The sequence below is a fragment of the Nicotiana tabacum genome, chromosome 6, assembly GCF_000715075.1.
Source record: "Nicotiana tabacum cultivar K326 chromosome 6, ASM71507v2, whole genome shotgun sequence".
Taxonomy (NCBI): domain Eukaryota; kingdom Viridiplantae; phylum Streptophyta; class Magnoliopsida; order Solanales; family Solanaceae; genus Nicotiana; species Nicotiana tabacum.
Window position 1 is genome coordinate 51410328 of NC_134085.1, and position 12794 is coordinate 51423121.

Genomic DNA, 12794 nt, shown 5'->3' on the forward strand with positions numbered 1-12794 from the left:
AACAATAACCAATAAATAATTATTAATTATTTATGCCATGTGGCCTTTTTCTATGCTGCCACTGGGCTTAAGGAGATATAGATTTGGATGGATCAAGACTTACCTGGCCCAATTATCCTAAAACTGCGTAAATAGTTTGTTGCTTTTACAGAAAGTTAGTATCAGATATTTGGTTTATGTGATATTGTAAATCAGAACTAGACGAGTAGCTTGTCGTTCACAGTTTCATCCTACTTGCACCGATAACTCCTATGGATGCAAACAAAGAGCACAAGATGATACTTTGTGCAAGAGTGTTGTTTACATAATATGAACAGTACATGGAACCTGTACTATACTATACGTACAGTTATCTACCATTTGACAAAATAGATTTGAATCAAAACATATTTCAATTCATAAGTTGGGAGGAGGGTAGAGGGGCAGGCTCATACTCTCAGTAGTCAACTGAGTTGAGCCAGAAGCCGGCATGTTGCTTCATCCTCCTGTCTACCAATTGTCCAAGCTTCTACTCTGGAATTTGCTCTACTTCCGTATTTGACTACCAAGGTCCTGTCGCTGTCCTTCTCAAGCATATTAATTTATTTTCCCATGGCATATTCATCTTTTCCAATAACTGCAATTGGACAAAAAAAAAAAAGAATATTTAACAATGACGGGTCATTTGATCCGACAGTCAAATAACTTAGTGTAACTAATCACATGCATTTGGTCTCCTTTGTTGTCACGTCTTCACAGCTGACGACATTTATAGAAAAGTTGTATATCAGTTTACTCCATTCGCTTGTATAATTGATGGAACAACCATTTGAAGCTTTAATCATTTTGCAATCAGCAAGTTAAGTACTTTGCACTATTGCTTAAATTGTTTAAACTAATATCCCTGCATCTAGTCCGTGATTGTTGTAATCGCTATTCATACAAGATATTTGCAACAGGAAAGATGTCGTCCATACCTGATTCTTCTGCTTCTCGATAAATTCAGCCTGCATGAGACATTCAAAAGCCATGGTTACGATCATAAGATTTATCAAGGGAATTGAAGTAATCCAGTAATTCTCACCCCGTGGTTCTCATACCTGTTTCTTCTGCAACTCTTGCTTAATTTCTTTAAGCTTTGCCACTTCAGCTTCCAACTCTAAAGTATATGCCTGCACATAACAGACAAATGAGGAAGTCCATTAATGGTATCGACATTTCATGACTTACTATCTGTATTTGATATTCATTCAAACCTGGAGCATCCCAGCATGTTAAAATCTTCCTCACGCTCTCTCAAATCTCCCCCCAATTGTGATCAAGATTTAAGCCCACCCAAAATTGTGATCAACATTTAACCTTAAAGCTAAAGCTAAGAGCACGTACACTTCTCCAAAAGTCTCCCAGGAAATTACTTAATGACACTGCTTTATCAGGTAAGATCAATGGATCCTCCAGTCAATTTCCTTCTCTTATTATTTTTGCTTGATTAAAGATCGAAATGAAGTATCTAAAGGGAAAATTGTTGATCAAGATATATTCAGCATGCAATGCAAGGTCTACTGTAATGAGAGAAGACGCTGATCAGGAGGTGTGAGGAAATGCTGCCAACTATTTCATTTTTGTGTCTCTCAATTGAATAACTATACAACATTGTTAGCCAGAGAGTCAGATTTTAAACAAGGGAAACCAGAAAAAGTCATGGGCGTTAAGAATCGGAAACAAAAGAAGTAACTAACAAAAGATAAGTTTCAAACTATGAATTACCTGCTTTCGATCCCTTGATCTTGCTGCAGACTCCCTGTTCTTTATCATCCTCTTACGCCTTCTCTCAACAACTTTTTCGAAAGAGGTGCATGATCTCCTTCCTCTTCCAACTTCGCCACATGCATAAGGTGAAGGTGAAAGAGATGAAGGATCAAGATTTCCAGGGGATCCTCCTTTTACGGATGTGACCCCATTATGCAATCCTGCCATGTCCATAACACCACCTTGCATGATACTGCCTTGAATAATACTAGTATTTACAGACGGATTAGACATTCCGACAATGGGAGCCCTTGTCCCTGGGCTAGCCAGTTGAGCAGTGTTCCCTAGTTGCATCGGTGAAGCAAATGCGACAGTTGTTTGTTTGGGGAAAAGGGGCTGTGCCTGCTGAGGCTTTTGCTGTGAAGATGTGGTAGTAACCACATTGAATATGCTATTCTCTGCAATTTGATTACTCAACTGTTGAGGGTTTTGAGTTGCTTGTTGAAATGCTATGTTCAAGCTACTGTTGTTACTGCTTGGTTGAGTGAAACCACTAGTGAATGTAACATCCTTTGAGTATCGAGTTGGTTGCATATCTTCTCGCACTGCTCCTGCTCTAACCAAAAACTCTTCTAACGTCATTTCTCCCAAGGTAGATTGCCTCTGCCCAAAGTTTGATGCTCCAGGGGCACTTCCATCATTGGCATTAACAGTCTCTTTCTGAAAGTCTTTCCATACTTCATCAACAGTTTTCTGACTTATTGTCCTAGGCAATGTCAAAGAACCCTGTCTCTGCAAATTTCCCACTGGCACACTTACATTTCCACCAGCAACAGAAGATGACATGGCTTGAGACTCTTCAGCTGTCCAAATGTTCTTCAATAGGTCGTCCATATTCATTGACCCAAAATCTTTCCCAAGTCCACATGTACTTTGGAGCTCATCAAAGGTAAACGAGTATATGGAAGATTGTCGAGCCAACGAAAAATTATCATTATTCATTGGCTTCCCACCACTGCTCTCTGGCTGTGATGTGTCAGCAAAGTTCTTGAAGTTCAGGTAAGAACCCATTGTATGAGAAGGCAAAGGAGACTAAAATCTGATCAAAAAGTTCAGTCGTAAGATTCTTAGCAATAACAGTAGATCCGGTAGAAGCTGACCATGGGATTCATTTTTTATATTTTGGTGAAGTCCAAGAAGATATATCAGAATGTTCACCAGTATACAAATATTGCATACCGCCTCGAATTAACACAAATCATTCATATATCCTAAAAAAAATTGCTATAACATTGATGATTAGGCCAAGCTCAAACACATAGTCTTCATCGTCAACTTGAACATGGTGACCTAAGGACAGTAAATAAAGATGCAACCTTTAAGATCTTATTTCATTACAGCCAGTTTATAAATCATGGTTTGACCTCAATCAGCCCACGACCTCTTTTATACATTTGGATAGAAAATGTTTAACAGTAACAAGTCAAGATCAAAAGTGCATTCAAGTATCAACTTCAGTGATAAACTCATTCATATGACTACACTGGCCAAGCCGCATACAAGAAAGGGGATTTTCACCTTCGTCAAAAAGTAATACTACATAAAATAGGGTAAAATAAATTTTTTTACATATATAAAATCTTGAATCTTGTTAAAGGATACAGGTTCAAATCCCAGGTATGACAATCTTAAATTGTTTTGAATTTCTAGCTCCGCCACTGTATGACCATAATTAACCTCCTTCAAACTCATTTCAAGTCCAAAATTTCATTCAAAATCAAAATATAATAACACCCACGAGCGTAGATGAAATCTTCGTTCAAGAATCAACTCCAATGTCAAACTCATTCATCCAGGATTAAGCATATTCCATAAACAAAAGAATAACATTAATCTATTAACCTTCTTCAAAGCTCATTTCAAGTTCATAAGTTCATTCAACATAAATATTTGACAGTAATACATTTAGATCCAAAACTTCACACCCACAAGCCTACATTAAAACTTCATGAAAGCATCAACCTCAGCGGCAAACTCATACATCTAGTTTCCGCTATGCATGAAACATACTCTATAGCCAAAAAAATTGGATCTATTATACTTGTCGCAGCTCATTTCAAGTTCAAAAAGTTTCAAGAAATCAATTAATCAATCAATCAACTACGCTTTCAAGCTGGTCAGGATCGTCAATATGAATCCTCTGTATCCATTTGACTTTATTTGGAACCATTTCATTTCAACAAATATCCAGAAAAGAAAATAAAAAACAAATGAAATAATAACAAATCAAGAAAAAAGTAAATAATTTTTCTTTGCCAGTTCTAGTAGGACAGGACAAAAGAAAATGTGAACAATCAAGACAAGAAAAAACAGGCAAAAAATGGGAGAAGAGAGATTTTTACCCCTTTTTGGCAGGTAGAAATTTGGAAAGAACGGAAGAGCAAGCGTGTTGTTTCCTATTTCTTCGCCTCGTTAAGGCTTCTTTTAAAGGACAAGTGTCTAATTTTTCATTGTTTTTCAACTACGACTCATTTTTTCAATTAAAACTAGACCTAATTTGTAATAGCATTTCTTAAATTATCTGAAATAATCCAAATTGAATGTTTTTTTTTCTATTACTTAGCGCTGTGGGTGGTCAGCACCTGGACTCTAAGTGCGTCTTGATGATTGATGTGATGTTTCGCCAATAAAATAATGGAATGTGGAATCATCTGAAGCGTTGTTTGGAGCTTTGTGAAAATGAAACAGATGGCACTTATTGGTTCGTCTTTCATTTTATTTTGTTATTTTGTCAGGCGGAGTAGTGGGTCGTGCGTACGGCGTGGTGGGCACACCCAACTCAAGATAGTACTTACCACGGAAGGGAAACATAGGAGTACTTGGTGACGTTTGGACATAAGAATTGTAAAATTTCAACAAATAAAAAGTAAAAAAAAAAAGTAAAAATACTATTTAAAAATTAGAGTTGTGTTTGAATATGAATACAATTTTAGGTTGTTTTTGAAGTTTTGTGAGTGCAAATTTTGAAAATCAATTTTTTTTGAGTTTTTAAAATTTTCGAAAAAATTTAAAATTTCATCTTCAAGGGAAAATTAAAAATTTTATAGCCAAACACTGAATTTGTTTTAAAAAAAATCAGAAAAATTAAAGAAAACATTCTTATGGAAAACGGGCTCTTAATTTGAAATCGTAGCAGTATCATTCAAAGGGGCATATTAGTAGATTGCAATTCTTTTATATAAATAGTAATAGATTTAGAGAATTGTTATAATAAAATTTAAAATTATATAAGTTAGTATAATATCATAAATCACAAGAAATATTAGTCTTACGAAGCTGTCTATGAAATTATTCCTAGTGGAGCTACATAAATTAATAAGTAAAAAAAGTTTTAGAAGAATTCTAACCTTATATTTAGTGAATAAAACCAATTTTGCAATAGCAGATTTTATCTTATCATGACTTTACTTTATTTGTTTCACTAAATCATTATTTCTAGATGTGTTAGCTTAAGAAAGAATGGATCTAGATCTAATTCTTTTTAGTCTTTATCCACGTGCACATGACTTATATCTGTGTTGCATTCACGTCATCACATTCTTCCCAGCACTAAGGCTACAATGACTGAGATTAGAATGATTTCTTGAGCCCTTTTGTTCAGTTGGTAAATTGTGAATTTTTGTTTCGGTTAAAGTTAATTGTGAACTTAGCCTAGTCAAGGGGAGTGGAAAAAATATATTCTCTAAAATTTAATGTAGACCCTCTTCTACGGCTTTACTGGATATAGACCCGTATTCATCCTTCCATATTTGGGGAAGTGCGCAGTTAGTCACTAATAATACATATATTTATTTTTAAGCAATTATTTAAAATGTCTTTAGTCTTTAATTGATGCTTTAATAAACTTTACCCCTCCTCCCCTCCTCCCTGACAAAAATATCATTCTGCTCATAAAGTTCAGGATCGAGTGTCCTTAACTTATGAGCTTGTTACTGTAAGTTCAGGACTAGCTGTCCTTAATTTATGAGCTTGTCCTTTAAGTTCAGGACTAGCTGTCCTTAATTTATGAGATTGTAAGTCTAAGTTCAAGACTACATGTCCTTAACTTTTGAACTTGGAACTCGAAGTTCAGGACTACCTGTCCTTAATTTCTGTGCTTGTAACTCTAAGTTAAGGACTACTTGTCCTTAATTTTTGTGCTTGTAACTCTAAGTTAAGGATCAAGTGTCCTTAATTTCTGTACTTGTGACTCTAAGTTAAGGACTACTTGTCCTTAATTTCTGTGCGTGTAACTCTAAGTTAAGGACCAAGTGTCCTTAACTTATGAGCTTGTTACTGTAAGTTCAGGACTAACTATCCTTAATTTATGAGCTTGTAAGTCTAAGTTAAGGACTACTTGTCCTTAGTTTTTGAACTTGTAACTCTAAGTTAAGGATAAGTTTGAAAAGGTATGAGGACTTGTTGGTATGATTGGATGGGTACCGGAGGTCTCGGGTGTATTTCAAGATGGTTTTGGACCATCTCCCTTTGATTTGCAGTTGCTGGTTTTTTGTGTCAGTGGTATGCATTGTGATCGCAGAGAAGTTCTCCACGATCACGAAGTGTTGTGTGGAGCTGTGGAAGAATTGTTCTTCTTGATCACGGTAGGGCATCGCGATTGCGTTATGGTGGTCTGGTTGTTTCTCGCATTCGCATAGTGAGGGTCGCAAACATGATGTGTTAGCAACACTGGCAACGATCGCGGAAGAAAAGTTTCTAAGACTTAGAAGATTGGCCTTTGCGTTCAAGGAGCTTGGCTCGCGTTCGCGTAGGCTTGGCCAGCTTAGGTTCGCGATCGCAAGTGGTCACTCGCATTCGCGTAGAAGGGGATTCTGGCTGAGGCAATATTGGACTTTGCGATCGCAAGGATACTTTTGCAATCGCGAAGAGGGACGTCTGGGCAATGTATAAGTTTGCGAATTGGGACTTAGCATATTTCTCTCATTTGGAGCCAATTTTGGGGCAATTTTGGAGGCTAATTTTCATCATCTATCAGAAGGTAAGTGATTCCTACTTATTATGAGCTAAATACCTGGATTATTTATGGATTGGAACATGAAAATTAGTGAAAATTATAGGATTTTGGAAGAAAACCTAAAAATGTTATTTTTGAGTTTTGACCACGAAATTGGGCATGAAATTTGGAATAAATTATATGTTTGAGTTCGTAGTGCTATGTGTAATATTTATCTTCGAGAATTTTCAGAATTTGGGTATGTGGGACCGGGGGTTGACTTTTATCTTGAGAATTTATTTCTAATTGTTAAATTAATAATCTTTGAGTATATTTTGATTGGTTTGCACGTTCTTTGTCTAGTTTCAGATCGCTTGGCATTGTTTAAGGTGTTAGAAGGGCATTGGAGCCGATTATCGAATTCTGGAGAAGTCTCCTATCAAATATTGTAAGAGGGAATTTACCCCCGTAAGTGCTATACTTGCTACATGCTACGTGTTATGGGAGCTACACACGTATGAGGTGACGAGCGTCCGTACGTATGCTAGTTTCTTGACTATGTCCGGATAGACTTAGACTCACACCACGCTTTAATTGTACTACTCGAGTTTTTCTTGCATGTTTAAATGTTTTAATTTGTTTTTTAGCCTGAGATTAGACTTATACAAGTATTGAGCTTTATTATTCTAGAAACTTGGCACACTACTTGATTAGCCGCGGAAATTATACTTTTTCTTACGGTTTACTCACGCGTTGTACTTATTTATCCGAAAGTTTCTTGATTTCATTACTATCATATATATTCGCAAGTTGGGCTGATGACCCTTCAAAGTTTCACTATTCTTATGTGATCGGACGGAACGCTTCAGCAAAACTGTTATAGGATCGGACTGAACACCTAAGTAGTATCATTATGGATCGGGTTGTTGACCTTGATATTATTATGAGATGCATCTGCAGATCAGCCGTACAACCTTGGCAGTATCATGTAACACACTCTCATGGGAGCGAGTCATTTGCCTCAGCGGGATTATAAGATACATTTATGGGATCGGGTTATTCACCTCGGCAGTTCTATGAAAGACTTTTCTTATGGGATCGCGTCGCTCCTCTCGGCAGACTCGTGCGTAATATTCGATAGGGAGTCAACGTACATATGAGTTTTCCTGACTTGATATTTGGCATTGTATTTGATACTGGTTATATTTGTTTCCTTCGAGGCGGTTTATGGTATTTGATGATTTTGTAATTATTCTTACGTTGAGACTCATGTTATTTATATTTATCTGTTTCATTACTACTTGTTGAGTTTCATATCTGTCTACTTGTATGTACATTGTTATTCGACCACTAGTAAGTGTCGATGTCGATCTCTCGTCACTACTTCTTCGAGATTAGACTAGATACTCATTGGGTATGCATTGAGGTACGTACTTATACTATACTTCTGCACTAATTGTTCAGGTACACTTGGTGGACAATCTAGGCATGCAGGCGCAGCTGCTGAGGAGACTTTGTGGTGAGCTGCATTCTATGTTACAATCCACTGCACATGGAGTCCCCGTCCTATTTATTTACTATATTTTGTCTAATTTCTATTCGAGACAGTTATTGCAGTAGGATTGTATATATTCTAGTAGATGTTTATGCACTTGTTGTAAGGCCCCGTAAATTTTACCAAGATTTCGAAGTTTTAGTGGTGCTAAAGTTGGCTAATATGTTAGAAGGGTATAGAAAATTTATGTGGCAAGCTCGCCGCAGTACAGAATTTTTGGGTTGTGCAAAGCATTGTGGAGTTGGTGGAACTTTTTTTGCAGAACATGGCATTTCTGCGGTCCATTATACGAAATTGTTCTGCGACCGCTAATCCGTCGCAGAGTGGAACAGGAGACTTGGGGGCTATTTCGTGGCCAATTATGCGGCCGCATTTTATTCCGCGGTCCATTATGCGGCCGCATAACTGATCTGCGAACCGCAGATCGACCGCAGACTTGAACAGGCCAGGCCAGTTTTGCAGGTCAATTTCGCGATCCCTTTCATGGACCACAGACCTGATCTGCGGTGCACTCTGCGACCGCATAGTTGAGTTCGGAGGATCCATTTTTGTTTTTTATAACCCGAACCCATTTTTATAAAAGACCTTGGGGTTATTTTAGAAGGTTCCAACGGAGGTTTTAGAGAGAGGGGAGTACTTTAGAGAGAGAGAGAGAGGAAGAAGCCCCAGGTACTTTGCTCATCAATTCTTGCCCAACTTTGAAGATTCAAAGAAGACACTCCTAGACCATCAGTTATCCGGGTAAGTCTTGGTCCTAAGCTTTCATGCAAATTGTTATGGGTTTTAAATAAGCCGTGTAGTAGTAGAATTGGCCATGCATGTGGCAATAGGAAATGGTATATGGTGTTGTTGAGCTATTGCGAGTAGATTCTTGTTGAAATTGGTTGAGGGAGGAAGGTAATACCATTGTAAAGCCTTGTAATCAATTTTGCATAGTAGGTGTTTGACGAAATTCCCAAAAGCCTTGTACCAAGAGAATCCTTCCTAATTGTGGTTCAATTTTGTCATATCTCTAATAGATTGAAGTCCCTAGAAGCTTTGTAGAATCGGATTCCTCAAAATTCTTGTAAACTTCAATTATGGGTTGATCAAGTTCCTTTTTTCGTCATTACTATCTTCTTCTATGGTTAGCTGGTCCAAATCCTTATAGTTTGATTCATATTTTGAAAATATAATGCTATGCTCCTCTTTTATGCTTATACCCAATGTGTTTTTGAATTCTTACATACCATTGAGATGAAGATATGCTTTTTCTCAATGTTTCAAATATCCTTAAATGTTTTAAGATGATCCTTAGAAGGCAATGAAAGAATGAAAGTATAAATTGTGAAATGCGGCCGTCATGCCAAGAATTATGATTTACATATGAGGCCCAGAGTGCCACTAAAAATGAAAGAAAGTATGAAAGGCATGAAAAGTATATGATCCTTTTAATAATAAATGCTTTTGGGAGTATCATTAGGTCATCGAGGAAGGCTGAGTCAAAAATACCCAAGCCTGAAACTACACGTGCGGGTGTAGGGATTGATTGAGGGATAAATTTCTATTATATTATATTGAAATTATTCCCCTTAATTGGGATGAGTTGAGTTGAGAGCTAGCAAGGACCATTCGACCTACACGGTATTGTGGTGAGACTGCTTAGCATCGGACGCCATGCCACACACATGGTGGTATTGTGTTCTTATGTCAAACCTCATACTTTTGGGTGAGACGGCTTAGCTGATCAGACAGAGATCAGACTTCGTGCTATAAGCACGGTGGTGTACTGGTACTGAAGATCTCCCAACCTAAAACATTGATTTTACTTGAAGATTTACCCCACTCTTGACTTGGTATTATATTATTATTTGGTTTTCTCATTGATTTCATGTTTCTCTCTCTTTGTGTTGCTACTATATTCATTAAGAGGGCATTTAGCTTTACATACTAGTACTATTCCATATATTAACTATAATAACCTGACCAATTATTTTGAGCAATTGCATTCCATGCAGTTGTTTGAAGTCTTGAGTAGCTTCATATTATGTATTATGACTTGTATGTATGGTTAGTTTCAATTTTCGAGCGGTTCAGGATTGATTTGGAAGAATGATTCTCGTTTTAGAAGTTTTAAGTTGGAAGAGTTAACCAAGGTTTGACTTTTGAGTAAACGGACTCGGAATTAGGTTAAATATTCCAATAGATTTTTATGATGATTTTGGATATGTCCACAAAATTTGGCTAAATTCCGATGAGTTTTGGATAAGTTTGGGTTGTATGGTGATTGCATTTGTTTTCGACGTCGATTTGAGCATAAAGGTTAACATATTGATCAAACGGCCTTTCATTTGTGTTTTGACTAAACCATTATATCTATATCGTAATTTTGGAACCAGAGCAACTGGAATCATCAAGTTTCGACATTGTATGAGGAATTTATGATCATTTTACTAAGAATTGAGTTGCTAGATTTTTCAGATTAATTACGAAATTGCCACCGAATTCGTATTTAAAAATCTGCATTATTTTCAAATATTGAAACCAACATATCTCCTTCATTATAAGGTCAAATTGAGTGATTCAAAACCTTAACTTGATTAGAATTTCACGAGGAATCTATTAGAGGCATCAAAAGCGAGTTTCGGAATTGTTTGGCATAAGAAACGAGGCAAAACAGCTGGACAGAAGCATATAATATCGAGTGTTTGTTCATTTGGTCATATTTTGAGTTGGGAAATTCGGATTTGGATAATTTTGGAGGGAATTTTCACCACATGGATTGGGGTAAGCGTTCTATATTCGGTTTGGTTATATTACATGAATCCATCTTCGTTTTTAGCATTTAATTGATGATTTCAAAGTGAAATTTGAGGAGTTTTGTCTAAAATTTAATAAAGTGAATTTTAAAATTTTAAATATCGATTCGGAGACAGATTTGAGTGAAACTAGTATGGTTGGACTCATAATTGAATGGGTTGTCGGATTTATTGAGTTTCGTCGGATTTTGAGGTGCGAGCTCGAGTTTGACTTTTTGGTTGACTTTGGATTTTTGATTTAAGATTCCACTTTTATCGATTAGGTTTATTTCCTTTGGCATTATTTGCTTTTCATAAGTTGCTTTTGGCTAGTTTCGAGCTGTTCGGAGGTCGTACGCATGTGATAGCATTTCTGGAGTATTGTTTGGCTTGCTCGATATTGGATTCGGCTTGTTTGAGGTAAGTAACACTTCTAAACTTGGTGACGAGGGTATGAATCCCTGAACATACGTGTTATGCGTTTGGTGTTGAAGTGACGTACTTGCTAGGTGACGGGCGTGTGGGTGTGCCCCGTGTGAATTATGACTTGGTTGATTCTATGATACTATGTAGTTACCTAGTCTTGTTTCTATCCATGAAATTTCTACGTGTTAGAGTAATTGAGTTGTGAATCATGTCTAGGCTTCATGTTTATTCTGTTGGGGCCCACTTAGGTCATCTTTGTTGTTAAGTCATTTGCTTAAATTGTGATTACATAATCAGTCATATTCATTCATTCACATATCATATCTCAATCTCTGTTATCATTGTTGTTACATCATGTTATCATTATTTGGGCTGATTGGCATGAGATTTGTGAGCCCGAGAAGCCGGAGAGATTGGCGACTGAGTTGGGACCTAAGAGTCGTGTTGTGAGAGATATGGTGGATCGGGTTGCACGCCGCAACATGTCTATTGGCTTTATATATATTATTATTATATGGATCGGGTTGCACGCCGTATTAGACCTTATAAGCTTTATTATTATTATATTTATGCACGCCGCAACAGGCCTTATATGCTTTATTATTATTGATGGGATCGGGTTGCACGCCATAATAGGCCATATTGGCTTTATATTAGTGCTTGGGCAGGATCCACCCCTCCAAAGTCTGATATCCACAATGAGCGCATGTACGGTACAATGCTTAGTAACAAAGTGTGCTGAGTGATTGAGCGTGATGAGCAGGAATGCGAGACAGTGAGATTGAGTACTCTAAGAGTGTGGTTACATGAGTTCACCAATGTGATGGATTGCATTTGACATGCATACTTGACATACATGCATAGAGATTCATTTCCTCATGCTACACGATTTGTGACATTCATGACTTCACAAGCACATTGACATGTAAGCATAAAGATGTAGTTTTCTCATGCTACCTGATAATGAAATATCTTATTTGTCATTGAAAGTTTTTGGAAAAATCACTGTTTTCGGATATACTCATATTTTGGTGATTTCGGTGAAAGATTTGGGTTTTACCGTTATACCTAAAAATCATGCCTATTTTCCATAACTGTGGACAAGTTGAACATAATATCTTTTGAGTTATTACTTTTACTGCTTTTATTATATTGTTACAAGTTGTTCTTGGCTATTGGTGTTGGACTCTGACCGTTGTCCAAGCTCGTCACCGCTTTCAACCTAAGGTTAGGTTTGTTAATTATTGAGTAATGAGGTCAGTTGTACTCATACTACACTTCTGCACCTTGTGCAGATTTTGGAGTTGATGTTGTT

At 36.9% G+C, this 12794-nt stretch overlaps 1 protein-coding gene across 2 annotated transcripts; it reads right to left on the reverse strand.

Annotated features, from left to right (window-relative positions):
* Positions 1–282: 282 nt before the first annotated feature.
* On the reverse strand, positions 283–4347 carry LOC107807756 (bZIP transcription factor 46-like). Of its 2 annotated transcripts, none has more exons than XM_075254730.1 (5): positions 4131–4347; positions 1747–2827; positions 1080–1151; positions 957–986; positions 283–616 (listed from the first exon to the last, which is right to left on the reverse strand). In XM_075254730.1, the coding sequence occupies exons 2-5, from the start codon at positions 2797–2799 to the stop codon at positions 542–544; spliced, it is 1230 nt and encodes a 409-aa protein (XP_075110831.1). In that variant the 5' UTR covers positions 2800–2827; positions 4131–4347; the 3' UTR covers positions 283–541. The 2 variants fall into 2 exon arrangements, with proteins under 2 accessions (XP_075110831.1, XP_075110832.1); XM_075254731.1 differs by having other exon boundaries at positions 1747–3078; positions 4131–4321.
* Between the last annotated feature and the right edge of the window lie 8447 nt (positions 4348–12794).

Bases quoted from the DNA above. Each gene is read 5' to 3' on its own strand.
- LOC107807756 (XM_075254730.1), bottom strand. From the start codon at position 2,799: ATGGGTTCTTACCTGAACTTCAAGAACTTTGCTGACACATCACAGCCA. The intron at 987-1,079 runs GTATGAGAACCA...TGTCTCATGCAG, and splicing joins AAGAGTTGCAGAAGAAACAG to GCTGAATTTATCGAGAAGCA. The intron at 617-956 runs GTATGGACGACA...GTCCAATTGCAG, and splicing joins TCGAGAAGCAGAAGAATCAG to TTATTGGAAAAGATGAATAT.